This window comes from Maylandia zebra, linkage group LG7 (assembly GCF_041146795.1).
Source record: "Maylandia zebra isolate NMK-2024a linkage group LG7, Mzebra_GT3a, whole genome shotgun sequence".
Classification (NCBI taxonomy): Eukaryota; Metazoa; Chordata; class Actinopteri; order Cichliformes; family Cichlidae; genus Maylandia; species Maylandia zebra.
In genome coordinates, this window is record NC_135173.1 from 5,623,559 (window position 1) to 5,638,341 (window position 14,783).

The window sequence follows — 14,783 nt, forward strand, 5'->3', positions numbered from 1 at the left end:
GTGTGTGTGGGTGTGTGTGTGTGTATGTGTGCACGCCATGCACAAATGCAACAGAACTAAGTCTGTTTGTGAGTCTTTTGGTACCCACAAACAGCAGGTACTTTACGCTCCTCTGGTGACAGACAGGAGGGGAGCCTGTTGTCACATTTCTTCATCATTATTTTCCCTGCCCTCCTTCATCTCTCTCCCTTGGAAGTTAAAAAAGTAATCAAAGGCTTGGCATCTGACAGCTCTGGCTCTTTGCTTCCTCCACTCTAAAAAAAAAAAAAAAAAAAAAAAAAAAAAAATCTTTTTTTTTTCTCCTCCCCTGAATCTTTTGCAAACACTAGCGCCTTCTCGACAAAAGCCCCTCATTTCAGGGGTGCTGAAAACCTCTCCAGCTTTTCTCAGTGGAGGTGTGCCTCTTTTGACATCTCTGCTAAATGGAGGATGCTTTGCCACTCATTTAACAGCTCTGCGACTTTGTTCCTCCTCTGGGAGGCACACAGCCTTTTATCTCCTCATAGCTGGCTGAGAACTTGCTCTCCTCTCTGCTCTGTCCCACCCGTCACAGCGCAGCATTAGCATGTACATGCCTCTTAGCAGACCACAGAGAAAGAGCCCTGCAGTGCTCTGGCTGGAGCACGAGGCTTAGTCCCCTGGAGGAAAAATCTTGGCCGCAGGGTGAATAACTGGAGTATGTTGGACATTAGGGCTTTGGCAATTCAAAATGCTGGATTAGGCGTGAATAGTACGGAGGCATTTACACAAGGTTTTAACAGAAGGGAAATAAAGATGTTTCCTGTTATTTCACGATGTACAGTATGTGTTTTCATTTCCTATATCAGTTATATGCAGCCTCTGGAGAGTCAGATTACCTCAGTAATCGATGGATGGATGAATGGGTGAATGGGTGAATGGATTTGTGCTTTCATGAATATAAGGCCTTAGTCTAACCACTGAGATCCATGACCGCCATTAGTCGACTCCTTTTATCGGTGTTGGTTTATGGTAACTGATTTTTAAAAGTGCTGTTTTTTCTTTTGTATGTTTTTCAAGGATGACGAGCCAATGACAGCAGGGGCTGACGGCAGAGATCACGCCCGTATTCGGAAGTTCCTCAGCCAGCACACCAAGAAATTACCCTGGAAATCAGAGGTAGTACAAATAATTTGCCCTCCTTTTTATTTGATGTGATTTCTCCTTTTGCACATATCACTTATTCATCTTCAATTTAAAGCCTTTCTTGCATCTCGCAGACAGAGCTATTGTGATTCCTCGGTTGTTTTGCTGTTTGTATAATTAATCCACTCAATTTGGCAAGGCCACTTAGTGTGAATATCTTCCTCATTTTCTATCAGTTGTCCTTTCAACTGCAGTTGGTATTTGAGGTCAAACAGAGATCCAGCCAATTTCTGGTGGCATTATTGAAACATCAAACTGCAATTTATCATTATTAGGATAAATTATTGTGTCAGGATGAAAATATTTGATCCAAAATAATGATTACATTTCAAGCCATGCATGGCTGAAGTGATGTGATTTTGCTGTCTTTTGTGTGTAGTTGACACACCTGCTGTAACAACAGGAGCAGCAGACAGGCGTATTAAGCAGTGGATTATTGATAGAGAAAGCAGCTGTGGAAGTGTAATCTGTTCAGCAGGGTTTAATTATAGCTTTGTGCATGTATGTATGTGTGTCTGTAGCCTGGGACATGTGTTGAATTAGTAATTTTCCAAGTGGGGTAAAGTTTAACTACAAAGTCTTTGCTTCAAACCAGCATGATCTTCCAGCACACAGTGGACAGTTCACGTAGGTTCTCTGCCTTTTACTCTGACTTCTCGCTGCTTCCATAAAGCTTTATGCATGTAATCTTTTGTCCAAGGCAAGATTAAAGCAGTGCTGAGTGCGGTATGGGCCTAATATTGTTATAGTAACTGCATTATTTCAGCAGACTCTCCTGAGCTGGTCTCAGGTTAGCTTATCTTTGCCGTCATGACTTCTCTCAGCAACAAAACAGCCAAACACTCTCATTTGGCTTTTAAAGCAGTCATGTGGATGATGTCTGCTTTTCTGATTTAATATGCCCTGCAAACATCTGTTGTCTGAATAGCGAGGGGCTGCATCTAAATGTGGTGATGGTTTTGGCATAATTTAAAACGGTGCTACTTAGAAAATGAGGAGTCACATTGATATGAAACAGCCAAGCTAGGACCACAGCCAAGTAGGCAGTCTGATACTGGACCATGTAGACTAATTGCACAAATCTAAATAGATTTCAAGGGTTGATCATAGCAAGAAGCTTTATTATGTTCTATTTTTTCCTCCTGTGCCTTGTGTTTTATCATTTTGCAGATCACAGGATATGTTTTTGCATTCACAAACATGTAAGTGATTTCATTGACCAAACATATTTTCTTATTCATGGTGTGGAATGAAAAAGCAAAGCAGCCGCAGAAGGAAAATAAATTTTGCAACATCCACACCCACAACATCTTACATTAGACATGACTAGCGTCAAAGCTCCCTTTTAAACGTCGACATGGCATTTCTTTGACTGATTTCCAGCCTACTCTTAAAGCACCCTGTCATTTAGTATCAGTGAGTTTTCTGGAAATCCTGCATAATTCTATCAAATATTTCAAGAATTTCTTGGAAGTTCAACACTCAAAAATCCTTTCTTATCTCTGCTATGTCAGGCCTAAGCCAAGTTTGTCAGAAACCATGCAGCGCGGCAGCTCTTCCTCCGCTCTCTTCACTAGCTTTCTGTCCTAATTACCAACATTAACTTGTTTTCTTGGTGCACAGCCAAAATGGTAGAGGTCTGTGGGGCCACTGAGCTGGCACTGTCAAAGGCGTAGACTCATACTGGCAGAGGTAGAGTGGTGCCATATGCCTGCCGTCACAGACTGGCAGAGGTCACATGGACATTCAGAAGCAATCCTAAACCGCATGCACATAAATTCAGTTGCAAAATGAAAAAACAACAACAACTTAGACAGAAAAAAAGGCACTTTCATCACTTTTAATACATTTACAACTGTGTGGCTTGCAACAGGTAAACGCTGCTGACTTGATGAGGATCTTTGGCCGAGCGTGCTTGCTCGTTCAAAGGTGACATTGGCACTTTAAATGCACTGACATGGGACATAGATAAGAAAGTAAATTGCCCCACTTTTTAGCAGTCAAGCACTAGCCAGACAAGAATGGATAAACAGTCATTTGCAGCAAAGCTGACATGTATCTAGGGAGAATTTGAGCTTCTTAAACAATTTTATTTAGTCACACGCAGAAAGAAAGTAATGGTAAGAAGGATTAATAGTCTGCTAAGCCATTGTAGAAGTTGATATCAGAGGAACTTTCATGTTTTTTTACATGTCACTGATATTTCAAAAGCCACAGGGAGCAGAGATTTAACTTCGTCGTATTAAAGCATTAAGCTTGGTTTCTACTCTAGTGCACTGAGGAGGACAGGTGGAGGATGACAGTCTCCAAGTTGACTGACTGACTAAAGCGTCTGGCCTTTTGGCTCTTGGTGGAGCTGAAAGTATCTTTATGTCTGTACTTTTGGTGAAACAGATTTTGACAGCCTATTATTTACCACTCGAGGGAAGTGAGGAAGATATTGTGGCACAACACAGACACATGATTCATATGGAAGCAGTCATCACAGCTGTCTCTTCGCACAGAAACACATGGAGTGACAAGACTGCAGGACAAATCAGATCTTTGTCTGCTCTTCGATCCTCTCCTCATACCTCAGTAATATGAGGTGAAGATGCAGGAGAAGACGTCTGATATTTGTCTCCCTCTCACTATTGATTTTGTCTGTTTTTTTCCTCGGTCTATTCAAAATGCCAACTGGTGAATGACTGTGATTTCTCTTATCTGCCATTTAAATGTAAGAGTTTGAGATAAGAAAAAATGCTGCTCGTTCGTCGTACCCTGTCTCATGTTCCTCAGTTTGACATATCTACTGCAGCCTATCCATCCCCCTCATGTTACATCTTTGGCATTACTGAAGATATGTAATTGTAGGACAGATGGCAGATTATACAAACCCTCATTACAGTAGTTGATGTGGCTGGGATCTAGATCATATAAACCGTGTCTTCCATTTTTTTATTTGCTCTCACTGTGTGAAATGAGTTCTCATTATCTGTGTCCATATAGTGCTTCTTCCCCTCACTGTACCTTCGTTCTTATCCCACTTTCTTTTCTTTCCTAAATTACTAATGGAAAGAGGAAGGTGAGACAGGAGAGGGAGAGACTAAATGTTCATAGAATTACAGTGCATGTTCAATTATTCCCTATTTATTCAACACTTACATATAGTACAGTGTTGTGATGTATCAACACTGAGTTTTAATGCCTTCTGTCCTGCATGTCCCATGGGAGCAAGCAAAGTGGCTTTGTATATACCCCAATCTGCCCTTGATAGGAACATCATGTCTCACTTTTCTTACCCAATAGGGATTAATAGTGTCAGTTGTTGTGAAAGCTCGTCAGTGGGTACACTGAGCAGCCATTTGTCAGTGCTTTGCTGCCAGTGGGAAGCGCAGAAGGCTGCACCAGATTTTGAGAAAGGGAGAGCCTCGCGGAGAAGAGAGATGGAAAAAAGAGAAAGTTTTATTTGTTTGCTGGGTTGATGGTTCAGCCAGATGGATGAGAGAGAGGAGATATGGTGAAAGACACGCTCGCAGAATGTATGTAGCTTTCTGGGGGAAATGTGTGGTGTGATAAGAGTAGTGTACTATACAGTATTTGATGCTTTAGATTAAATGCCCTTCTTAATCGGGTAGCTTTTCTTGTACTTTTTCTTGTTCTTTTAGTTTGCTCCTCATGTTTGACAGATGCCATAAATTACTTTGGAGAAGCATTTCCAACAAATGCAGGTCATATATGGATGTTTGGAATCATTTTTAGGGCTGGGCCACTCTAGATTATTGTTATTATTATTTGTTTGAACCACTCTGTAATACATTTACTTTAATGTTTAAAAGGGTCATTTGCTTGCTCCATCTCCTACTTAGTTTTAGCTGCCCCACTGTAAGACCCTTTGATAAACCCGATGACGGCAAGCTGTCTAGGCCCAAAGGCACCAGCACACCAACTCTTTCTCCACATCTCTATTCTCATGAGCATAACGTTACCATCTGTAGTGATTTCTCTGAGCCTTTAGCTGTTACTCTGGGATTTTTCTTCGCCTCATTGAGCATTCTACATTGTGCCTTTGGTACCATCCTAGCTGGGTGCCCACTTAAGGAGAGTAATAACAGAACAAAATTGTCTCCTTTTAATTGTCCACAATTTCTAGACAATCATCAGTGTGAAGTGATTAAATATCGTAACTCTCTGATTACTTTGTAGCGCTTTCCAGCTTAATGCAGTTCTCTAACATAAGTGTTTTTGCAAAGCGCTCTTTATCATCAGCAGATACTTTTGTGAGTAAGTTGAAGTCGCTCTGTGCCACACTTCTATATCTGAATGATCTATTCATTATGGACAATTAAAGTAGATTTTGTTTGTTCATAGTTGGAACTTGATGAGGAGAAAAGAAGTTGAATATAATTGCAGATCATTGCAAAAGAGGTAATGTTGTTTTGTTTTTGTTTTTGGGCTTTTTTGTCACATATGGTGGGCCAGGTGTTTGTACAATATCTGGAATAGTTTGAGATTAAGCAGGGTGTGGATGAACAGGGAAGAAGAAATGAATTCAAACAAGAGAAACTAATGGACAAGATTATACCTACATTTACATTTAAGAGGATGACTGGGCACAGGTTGCGTTTAAACACAACTGACTGTTAAAACTTTAAGAATTACGGACGTATGCTTTCAGTGTATTACTGCTGTTTATATGCTATATGTTTTGCCATATTTTTCATATAATGTAGACAGTTGAAATATGTATCAGTCCATTGGTATAACATGATAGTAGAGGAGAGCAGATTTGTAGGTTGTTCATATTTACATGTTGCTTTCCATGTCAACATGTTGCATTTATGTTGAACTTACAGTCACGCGTAATAGGATAAAAGTAGAGAAATTTATCTTAAAATGAACCAAACGCAGCTTTGTCTTGAGAGCAGCGTATAAACACAAGTCGCTAATAATAGTTTTTTCTAAGAATATGAATATATTTTCTAGTGTAAACAGCAAGAAGGTCCTGAGTTCAATTCCACCATCAGGCCAGCGTCTTCCTGTGTGGAGTTTGCATGTTCTCCCTGTGTTTGCGTGGGTTCTCCCCGGGTACTCCAGCTTCCTCCCACAGTACAAAGACATGCAGTTAGTGAGGATAGGTTAATTGGGAACTCTAAATTGCCCATAGTTGTGAGTGCAGGAGTGAATGTGAGCACGAATGGTTGTCTCTGTCTATGTGTTAGCTCTGCCACAGACTGGCGACCTGTCCAGGGTGTACCCCGCCTCTCGCCCTAAGACAGCTGGGATAGGCTCCAGCACCCCCGCGACCCTGAAAAAGGATAAGCGGAAGTGGATGGATGGATAGATAGTGTATTTAGCAATTTAAGCAGACGCCATACCTACTACTAAATATATGAAGTCTATAAGTCCCAACAAGTAGCCCAGCACATAGCCACTTTGGACTTACTTCTGATAAAATACAGATGCAGAAGAATGATTGTGATGGACAGAGGTAATTTAATATTTAGTTAGTTCAAGTAGAAGAAACAATCCTTCCTGAGAGTGCCCATGGCTGTTTACTTGATTGCTAAAAGTGTGATTTTGGATTAAACAATAACAGCTACATAAATGGAAGTAAAACAGCAAAGTAAGAAAGAGCAGCAGTCATTCTGTCTCTTCTTTAGCCAGTTACTGAATATAAATGTTAGCTATAAAAGAAAGTTAGCTGTCATCTGAAATGACACAATCTCTACATTCCTATATTATACCCATCGTGTAAAAAGCACAAAACAAGAAAAACACAGACAGGCAGTATCATTGTCAATACACCAACAAATAATGTGAGTATGATTTTATCGCTCGCTGCAGAACGAGGAACGAGAAGAGAGGCAAAAAGAAGATGGAGTGAGACAGTGTGGCGGAGTGACAGCCAACAGCTGAGCTCAGGGAAACTAAAGAATGAGAGTCGAGACACTGACAGCATTTGGCAGAACAAAGACAGAGATAGAAGGGTGGAGAGGCAGAAATGGAGAGGTCAGAGGGAAGAAGAAACAACTTTAGGGATAGTGGGACTGAAGCCTGAGAGAGGGAGGGGAGGCCTGAAGCAACACTCAGAGAAAAATGATTGAGTTTAAGTTAGAGTCGTTGGAGAAAGACAACTTCCCTTTTCCCTGACTCCGTATCCAGCATCATGTTAAGGCCAGAGCACAGACAGAGCTCTTGCTTCCCTGTCACCCACAAAACAGAGCCAGTTATACACAAGTGGACCCCTCCCCCCCACAGTAAAAAGCCTTTACTTTACAGCCCACGGCCTCTCCAGGGCCACACAGGGATATGTTTTGTGAATAATTAGAGACTTTTAAAGCTGTCCGCTTATTGCTATTTGACAAGGAGAGAGGGGGGGGGGAGCAGGTCAGGCCGAAAAAGGTCTTTTAAAACCCACAGGAAATCTATTAAAAGCTTTATATAAGGCATATTTACACAGGGACTAGTCCCCATCTGCTAAATCCTTCTAACCTCACTGTGCCTCCCCATCTCTATCTGTCACTCCCCCACCCCCCCCCCTTTTTTTAAACATCAGACAGTCTCATCCATTTTCTTCATTCATTTCTTTTTTCAGATTTAAATCTGTCAGCCTTTCAACTGTCTCTTTCTGCTTTAATTTTAAAAGGAACATTTACCAAAAAATAAATAAATAAAAATATGTGAGCTTAAATCAGGCGTTCCACTGTTTGGGAATGACATGTTTTCAAAACAAAGTCATCCCATGGTTTATTCATGGACTGTAATTGCCATGTTGCTGTCATTGTCCTGGACGTTTAGTTGACCATGCAGAGTGTGGAGAGAAACGGGGACCACGCAGGTCATGCCATCTGTTCGAATACCTGTGTCATACTGAAGGAGCACAACACCCTCCACCAACATGTTTGTCCTTTAGAGTAGCAGTCAGAGAGACATTTGCTCACCTTCCATATCCCATTCCTCTAATCTCTCTAATGAGAGGATTGTGTTTTATTTACATGAGGTCACTGCCACTCCTCTAGTTTCTTGATTTGACAGCTCACTTCTTGTTGACTACACAGCCAGCACCTACTCTACGCACAAAAAGGTTACCTTTAACGAATGAAATGGAGCCAAAGTATTGAAGCATCTTTCCGTTTGATCCAACCGGGGGAACCTCGCTGTGCCGTTTTTCATAGTCAATTGGAGAGAGTCAGCTTTGCTGCTCAAGTACTCTGTGATGTTGTAAATATCTGTGGCAGCATTACAGTGGCAACCTGCTGAGACTGCTGTCACACGTTGAAAGGATACCATATGTGTGTACAGTATGTGGTATAGTATATTGGTACAGTTCGAGACCATCAAGTATAACATTTTTTTCCACTGTGCTCCTAGAGCTTGACGTTAAACTGAGTTGAGGTTATGTGCTAATGTGCAACAGCGCATCAGAGTGTGTAGTGAAGATATTAAGAACTACACTCTTCATTGTTTCACTCTGTAGAGTTTTTCTCTCTTTTCAAACATTGCGTGACCCAAAGCACATAATTTCCATAGCACTGTAAGTTTGACACACAAGTCCATGGAGAGTCATCCCCACTCCAATACGAGCAGACTTGTGTGTGTGTGTGTGTGTGTGTGTGTGTGTGTGTGTGTGTGTGTGTGTGTGTGTGTGTGTGTGTGTGTGTGTGTGTGTGATGAACGAGAGAGAGTGCACGAGAGAGGAGACTGTGCCCCAAAGCAGACTGGTTTCACCATCTGTCCTTGCTGTGTCCTGTGATTTCCCTGTGTAATTCAGACAAATGTCATACTATGGGCAGGGGATGAGCTTTGACAAACTGCTCCAGACATTCTCAGTTCACACTCCCCCGATACTCCTGTTGAGTTCTTCTGCTATTCACAACATTTCTAACCTCACTCCGCAGTCGCGTGTTTCAAAGAGATTTGATTTTTCCTGCAACATGGAGGAAATTGCACATATTCCAGCTCGTTCTAGGCAGGATGGCAGCTCTGAAGCACTGAAGCGTATCTCCTGTTTAACAGCACGTATGATGCCGCTGTTAGTGTGTGCATTGACCTGTGTCCTCTGTGCGTGTGTGATTGTGTGTTGACAGTATAAGGGCCAGGCTAACCTTCACGTGTTTGAGGACTGGTGCGGCTCCTCTGTAGCCCAGCTGAGAAAGAACTTGCACTTCCCTCTCTATCCTCATGTAAGTACAGCAGTGCGCATTTTCATGCATTAACACTAAAGGCACATAGTATTGACTGGTTGTGCATGCCTGTCAGTCTCCCTGCTCGCACAAGTCACATATGCAGCTAGCTGTGTCTGTGTCATATTTACCAGCAGAATTTTTATTCATTTATTTATTTTGGAAAATGGCTCTTAGTCTCAGACAGCAGGCTTTTCATTTGTACCTATTGATTTGCTGACTGAAATTGACAACTGCCACAAGCACATTTCATCAGCTGCTCCTAGCTGAGGTGTTTGGTGCATGTGCAAATCAACCTGTGAAACAGTGAATCATCATTGTCATAAAATCAGTAGCTTTTAGCAGTGGAGCGCGCCTCACTGGTAGCTGAAATCACTGTGTTTTACATCCTTCTGAGTCTGCAAAGGCTCAGCAACATTAATCTGATAATATCATTCTAAATAATTAATTGCTAACCTATTTAGTTTAACAGCATCACTGGCAAAACTTACAGCAGTTTCAGATGTCTCAAAAAGATCAAAAATGGCAAAAAATGGCCACATGCATAAAATTGTATGATGGGACTGATACTGTATGGCAATAATTTCCAGGTAAAAAGCTAGCATGCTCACTATGATCTGTGAGCATGCTAGCTTTATGTTTAATTAAAGCAGGCTCTTTTATTACAGTATCTCGTCTGTTAGTCTTCATTGTCCTTATATCAAGTGGCAGACTTGAACAAGTGGGTCAGAGGTTTGCTTTATGCTTCATTGTGTGTTTTTGAACTGAATGTTTCACTGTGACTTAACATGAGATAGTGTTTAACTTGCTGCTATTAAAGTTGCAATATTTTTCCCTCTTTCTTACTACAGGCCAGGACAACAGTGAAGAAACTGGCAGTGGCTCCAAAGTGGAAGAACTACGGCTTGAGAATATTTGGCTACCTTCACCCTTACAGAGACGGTAACTAGCTTTTTCTATTAGTAAGTCACCAATCTGAGGAAGCATTTGCACATTTGAAAGAGTAGACATTTTCCACAGCCCTCTTAATCCAAGCACTTCGGAGCCACTAATGTAGTGGATATTCACATTTTTATTAGGGCTGAATGCCAGAAGTCTCACAGCTAAATCTCATTGCAGTTCCCTCATGGCCTTACCCTCAAGCCCAGTTGCTATGGGAACTGAAAGCTCTAATGCCCAAGTGCCCTTACACAAATTGCAGAATATGAAGTTATTAATTAGATTACCATTCATTTCAGCCCCTCATGTAGCTTTCACTTGGGGTATCACTCTCCGTTGCTGATGGCTTAAAGGTCATATTATCTTCTCGGTGACAGCCTGCACGTCGTTTCTCAATTATGTTTTGCAACCAAATTTAAAATATGAATAATGTGGCAATTTAACATGTAGTTTGAGAATTCCTAAATATTGCAATAGTGTAGTAACAAACTAGTTTTATTATAGTGAACACTACCACCTGCAAAATATTAGAATGTCTCACCGTACTGACCTGGGTTTGCAGCAACCCCAAAATGGGAAGCTCTATTCAGAAACAGCTGATCACACAGTTAAGTCAACTCTGAGGTTAGTGCATATGTGGTGAATAAAAAAGGGCAGTATCAGTCGAGCACCAATATCACAATTCGCCGTGACAATAACGAAATAACTAAATAAAGAGCAAAGCCTGGGTTTTCAATCCACTGGAGATCGAAAAGTTAACGGGTGCCGTTCTACAATTATCTTCAAGAATCCAGCAGCGGCAGTAGCGAAAGAGTCTGTGCTCAAGAGGAGAAAAGAGTCGATACATTAACACTATTACAAATTCAAATTCTATTTGTCACGTACACAGTCATACACAGTACGATATGTAGTGAAATGCTTAGACAACTGCTCGTGACCTAAAGAAAACAAAAAAGGGAAAAGGCTATGAATAAGGTAGGAAATAAATATGAAAAATTAAAAAGGGTAAATTTAACTAGGAAGGAATAAAATATAAATGAAGGTTAAAAATGAAATAACTGTACAACACCAATTAGAATGAAGGGTAAATTTAACTGGGAAAGAATAAGATAAAATATATAAATTAAAGTTGAATTAAAGTTGAATTAAAGTTACATTTCATTCTGTGTTCACGAGTGTTCATCATTCATCATTTTACACGGCAGACTTGATTTCCCAAATGTGAAAAAGAAAGCGTGCTCTTTGTTTTTAATTCTGTCGTTTTATGAAATTAATAATGAAACAAAGAGTCTGCTTGACAGTTTCTAAAAGTATTTGAATACAACCTCGGATAAGCAGTAACACACGGCATATTATACTGTGTCAAAGGCTAGGCAGAGTGTAACTGAACAGCTTCCAGAACCACCTTTAACAGCAACAACATGAAGTAATTATTTATCAGACGCTCACATTGGTGTGGAGGAATTTAGGCCCACTCTTATTTACAGTGTTTATTTGGGTTTCCAGGCACTGATTTATGCACAGCTCTCTTAAGATCCTGCCACAGCATTTGAGTCAGGTTGAGGTCTGAACTTTGACTGAGTCAATGCAACACCTTGATCCTTCTCTTTTTTCTGCCATTCAGTTTTAGATTTGCTGCTGTGCCAATGTCCCAATGTCAGCCAAACTTTAGCTGTACCCTCGCCATTCCTCTGCTCCCCACTTAGTATGCTATGTTCATGCTGATATGCTGTACGCTTTGGTTGTCACCAAATGTAGTGCTGTGCATTATGGCCAAACAATTTCACTCTGGTCTTGTCTGTCCAAGGACTTCAGAAGCCTTGTGGTTTGTTCAGGTGCAATTTTGCAATTTCTATGACCATTATATGATTTGACCTTGGGGTGAATTTTCTGAGGTGTCCACTCTTGGGAAGATTGGCAACTGGCTTGAACGCTGTCCACATGTGAATAATGTTTTTCACTTCAGAATGATGGACTTTAAATTGTTTGGAAATGGCCTTATAACCCTTCCCAGATTGATGGGTACTAACAATTGCTTCTCTAAAATCATTGCCGAAGTGGCATTGAGTCTTTGGAGTGTGTTAACACACACAATAGCGCTCCAGACCAGAAAAACACAAACAAAAAGACACCAAACCAAAACTTCTGCTTTTATAAGGATGGCCACACTTGATCAGTTAATCAAGGGCTTTTGATTAGCAGCACGTGGCAGCTATCCCGCTCTTAATCACTGTGGAAATAGTAAGATTATACCTTGTTTTTTCTAATAGCAATGCTGCATTTTAGCTTATTTTAGTTCGATAAATAATAGTCAGTGCAGCAACATTATTAGAAATCTGTATTCACTGGGGTGCGTTGAGCAGTCGACCACATGCCATATGGCTGAGAGCGGCCAGCCCGGGTTTGAGTCTGACCCGCGGCCCTTTGTCTTCCCCTTCTCTTTCTGCCCCTGCTTTCACTGTGTCTATCAAATAAAGGTGGAAAAGAACAAAAAAAAAAAAAAGAAATCTGTATTCACAGGTATGTCCACCTGTGTTACGCTTTTTTATATACAATAGTATATATGAATTTGCATGCCAATCCACAAGAAGAAATGAAAGATAATCTGACGGTGTGGATACCGATTTTATTCTGCTCTTAGGATGACTCCACATTTGAAAACTAAGATCACTGTCTCTCAGATCACTGATTACCCATGAACGTGTAAACATTTATGAGGAAAGATGACAAATAAATACAATTTGTTACTATCCTGAGATTACTTATAAACTGAATGACAATGTTTGTGAGCTCCACTTACTGCACCCCATGTTCTCACTGTTTTGCGTCTGTGCTCAAGTGTTTATTTCCATTCATATAGTTGTTACATACAGATTAGAAATTCATGTGAGGAAAATCTTCATATCACCGTAACCATGCATGTCATCCATGACTACTGCTCTCGGCAGGGCACCACAATTTTGGTGCGTTTTCTTTTTCACATTTCTTATGAAATTCTGCTCTTCGTGATTATACTCTCTTAGATCATACATATCTACTTCCACTGACACACACTTTGATCATATTTTCTCCCTTCCAGGTGATTTCCAGTTCTCAGTATCATCAGACGATAACTCTGAGTTCTGGCTGAGCCCTGATGAGACTCCTCTTAATGCCAGACTGCTGGTCTATGTAGGACAGGTAAGCAACAAACTGTGTTACACTGAATATTATCTGAAACACACAGAGGGTCACTCCATTTAAAATCAGCAGGGTCCCTATATTCTTTATAGTTTACGATTCAAAGGAAAGCCATTTAGTACAACCCATTTTTCAGTACTCTCCTGTTTTTAAATGGCATTGCTTAGCAACAAGCTGTTACTGTAGGAAGAGCCTGAATCTTCTGGGGCCTAAATTCAACCTCTTAATGTCATGACCTAAATAGTAAAACACTTAGTATAATATATACCTCTAGGGACGTTCATCCATAGTACAGTTTGCGCAGGGAAGCCAAACCTTAATCATTAGACTACATAGTGACTTTATTATCTGATAGGATATTCAGGTGACGGTGACTCATATCTCTAAATGGCTTCTAATGGATTTTATTTCTCTCATATATGGCTATGCACACTATGACAGATCAGGCAAGTATAACTATGATTAACTGCAATTCTTGTGGAATCATAGTTACTGTTGAGACTTTAAAGGGTCAAAGCTATTACTCTGAAATGATGCCATCTAAAATCGTTGCTGAGATGTGACTAAGAGCATCCAGCTCTGACCACACCTCAACATAAGCCTTTAATTCTGCCAGAGTTCAGCGATACAGCAACAGCAGGGACAATGAGCGATTTGACCTTGTTCGTCTTTAGTAATCACCCGCTCCCCTCATGTCACCATCCTAACACCGAGGCTATCACTCACCTCCCCAACACACGCCTCAAAATACAGTAGACTTAAATCCTCCTGTAGAACATCCTGTGAAAAATCGTTTTCCTTTCCCATCTATCCTTGAAGTACCCTCTGCCCGCAATTGAATAAAAGTCAAGCTGTGCTGCTGCCGCTGCCTCTGCTAATAAAGTTTTCTCTGCGAAACCCTCTGAAAGATTTAAGAAGGGAAAGATGCACGAGGTTGCACAATATTTGAACTGCACCATATGAGTGCTCTCAGCAAATATGTGTTAAGAGCAAAGGTCCAGCGATGGTGCCATCTGTATTCCAACAGGATGCGAGATGTCACCAGGTTCCATGGGAGCTGAGATTAATTGGCTGCTAGAGAATATTGATGTGACATTTAGCAGTGGAGAAATATCATCTAGGTAATGGCAGAGGAGCAGCATTATGGCTAAGGATCATTCATCCTGCCACCGGCTGACAGACAGGTCTCACTGCCTTCCCAGTCTCGAGAGGCACTTTGTGTTTCACGGATAAAAATTAAATCGTTGCTCCGTTCAAACCATCTGCATGAGCTTAGGTGGAAAAAGAGTTTATTTAGATTTTCTCTTACTGTAAGTTTGTTTTTTTTTTTGAAAG

General features: G+C 40.8%; 1 protein-coding gene across 1 annotated transcript in view; it reads left to right on the forward strand.

Annotated features, from left to right (window-relative positions):
• Positions 1–14,783, forward strand: part of b4galnt4a (beta-1,4-N-acetyl-galactosaminyl transferase 4a) — a 149,046-nt gene that overhangs the window by 86,520 nt on the left and 47,743 nt on the right. Inside the window, exons 3-6 of the mRNA XM_004563378.5 lie at positions 1,039–1,137; positions 9,234–9,329; positions 10,181–10,271; positions 13,348–13,448. Of these exons, the coding sequence (XP_004563435.2) occupies positions 1,039–1,137; positions 9,234–9,329; positions 10,181–10,271; positions 13,348–13,448 (387 nt within the window). The remainder of the gene's footprint in view (positions 1–1,038; positions 1,138–9,233; positions 9,330–10,180; positions 10,272–13,347; positions 13,449–14,783) is intronic.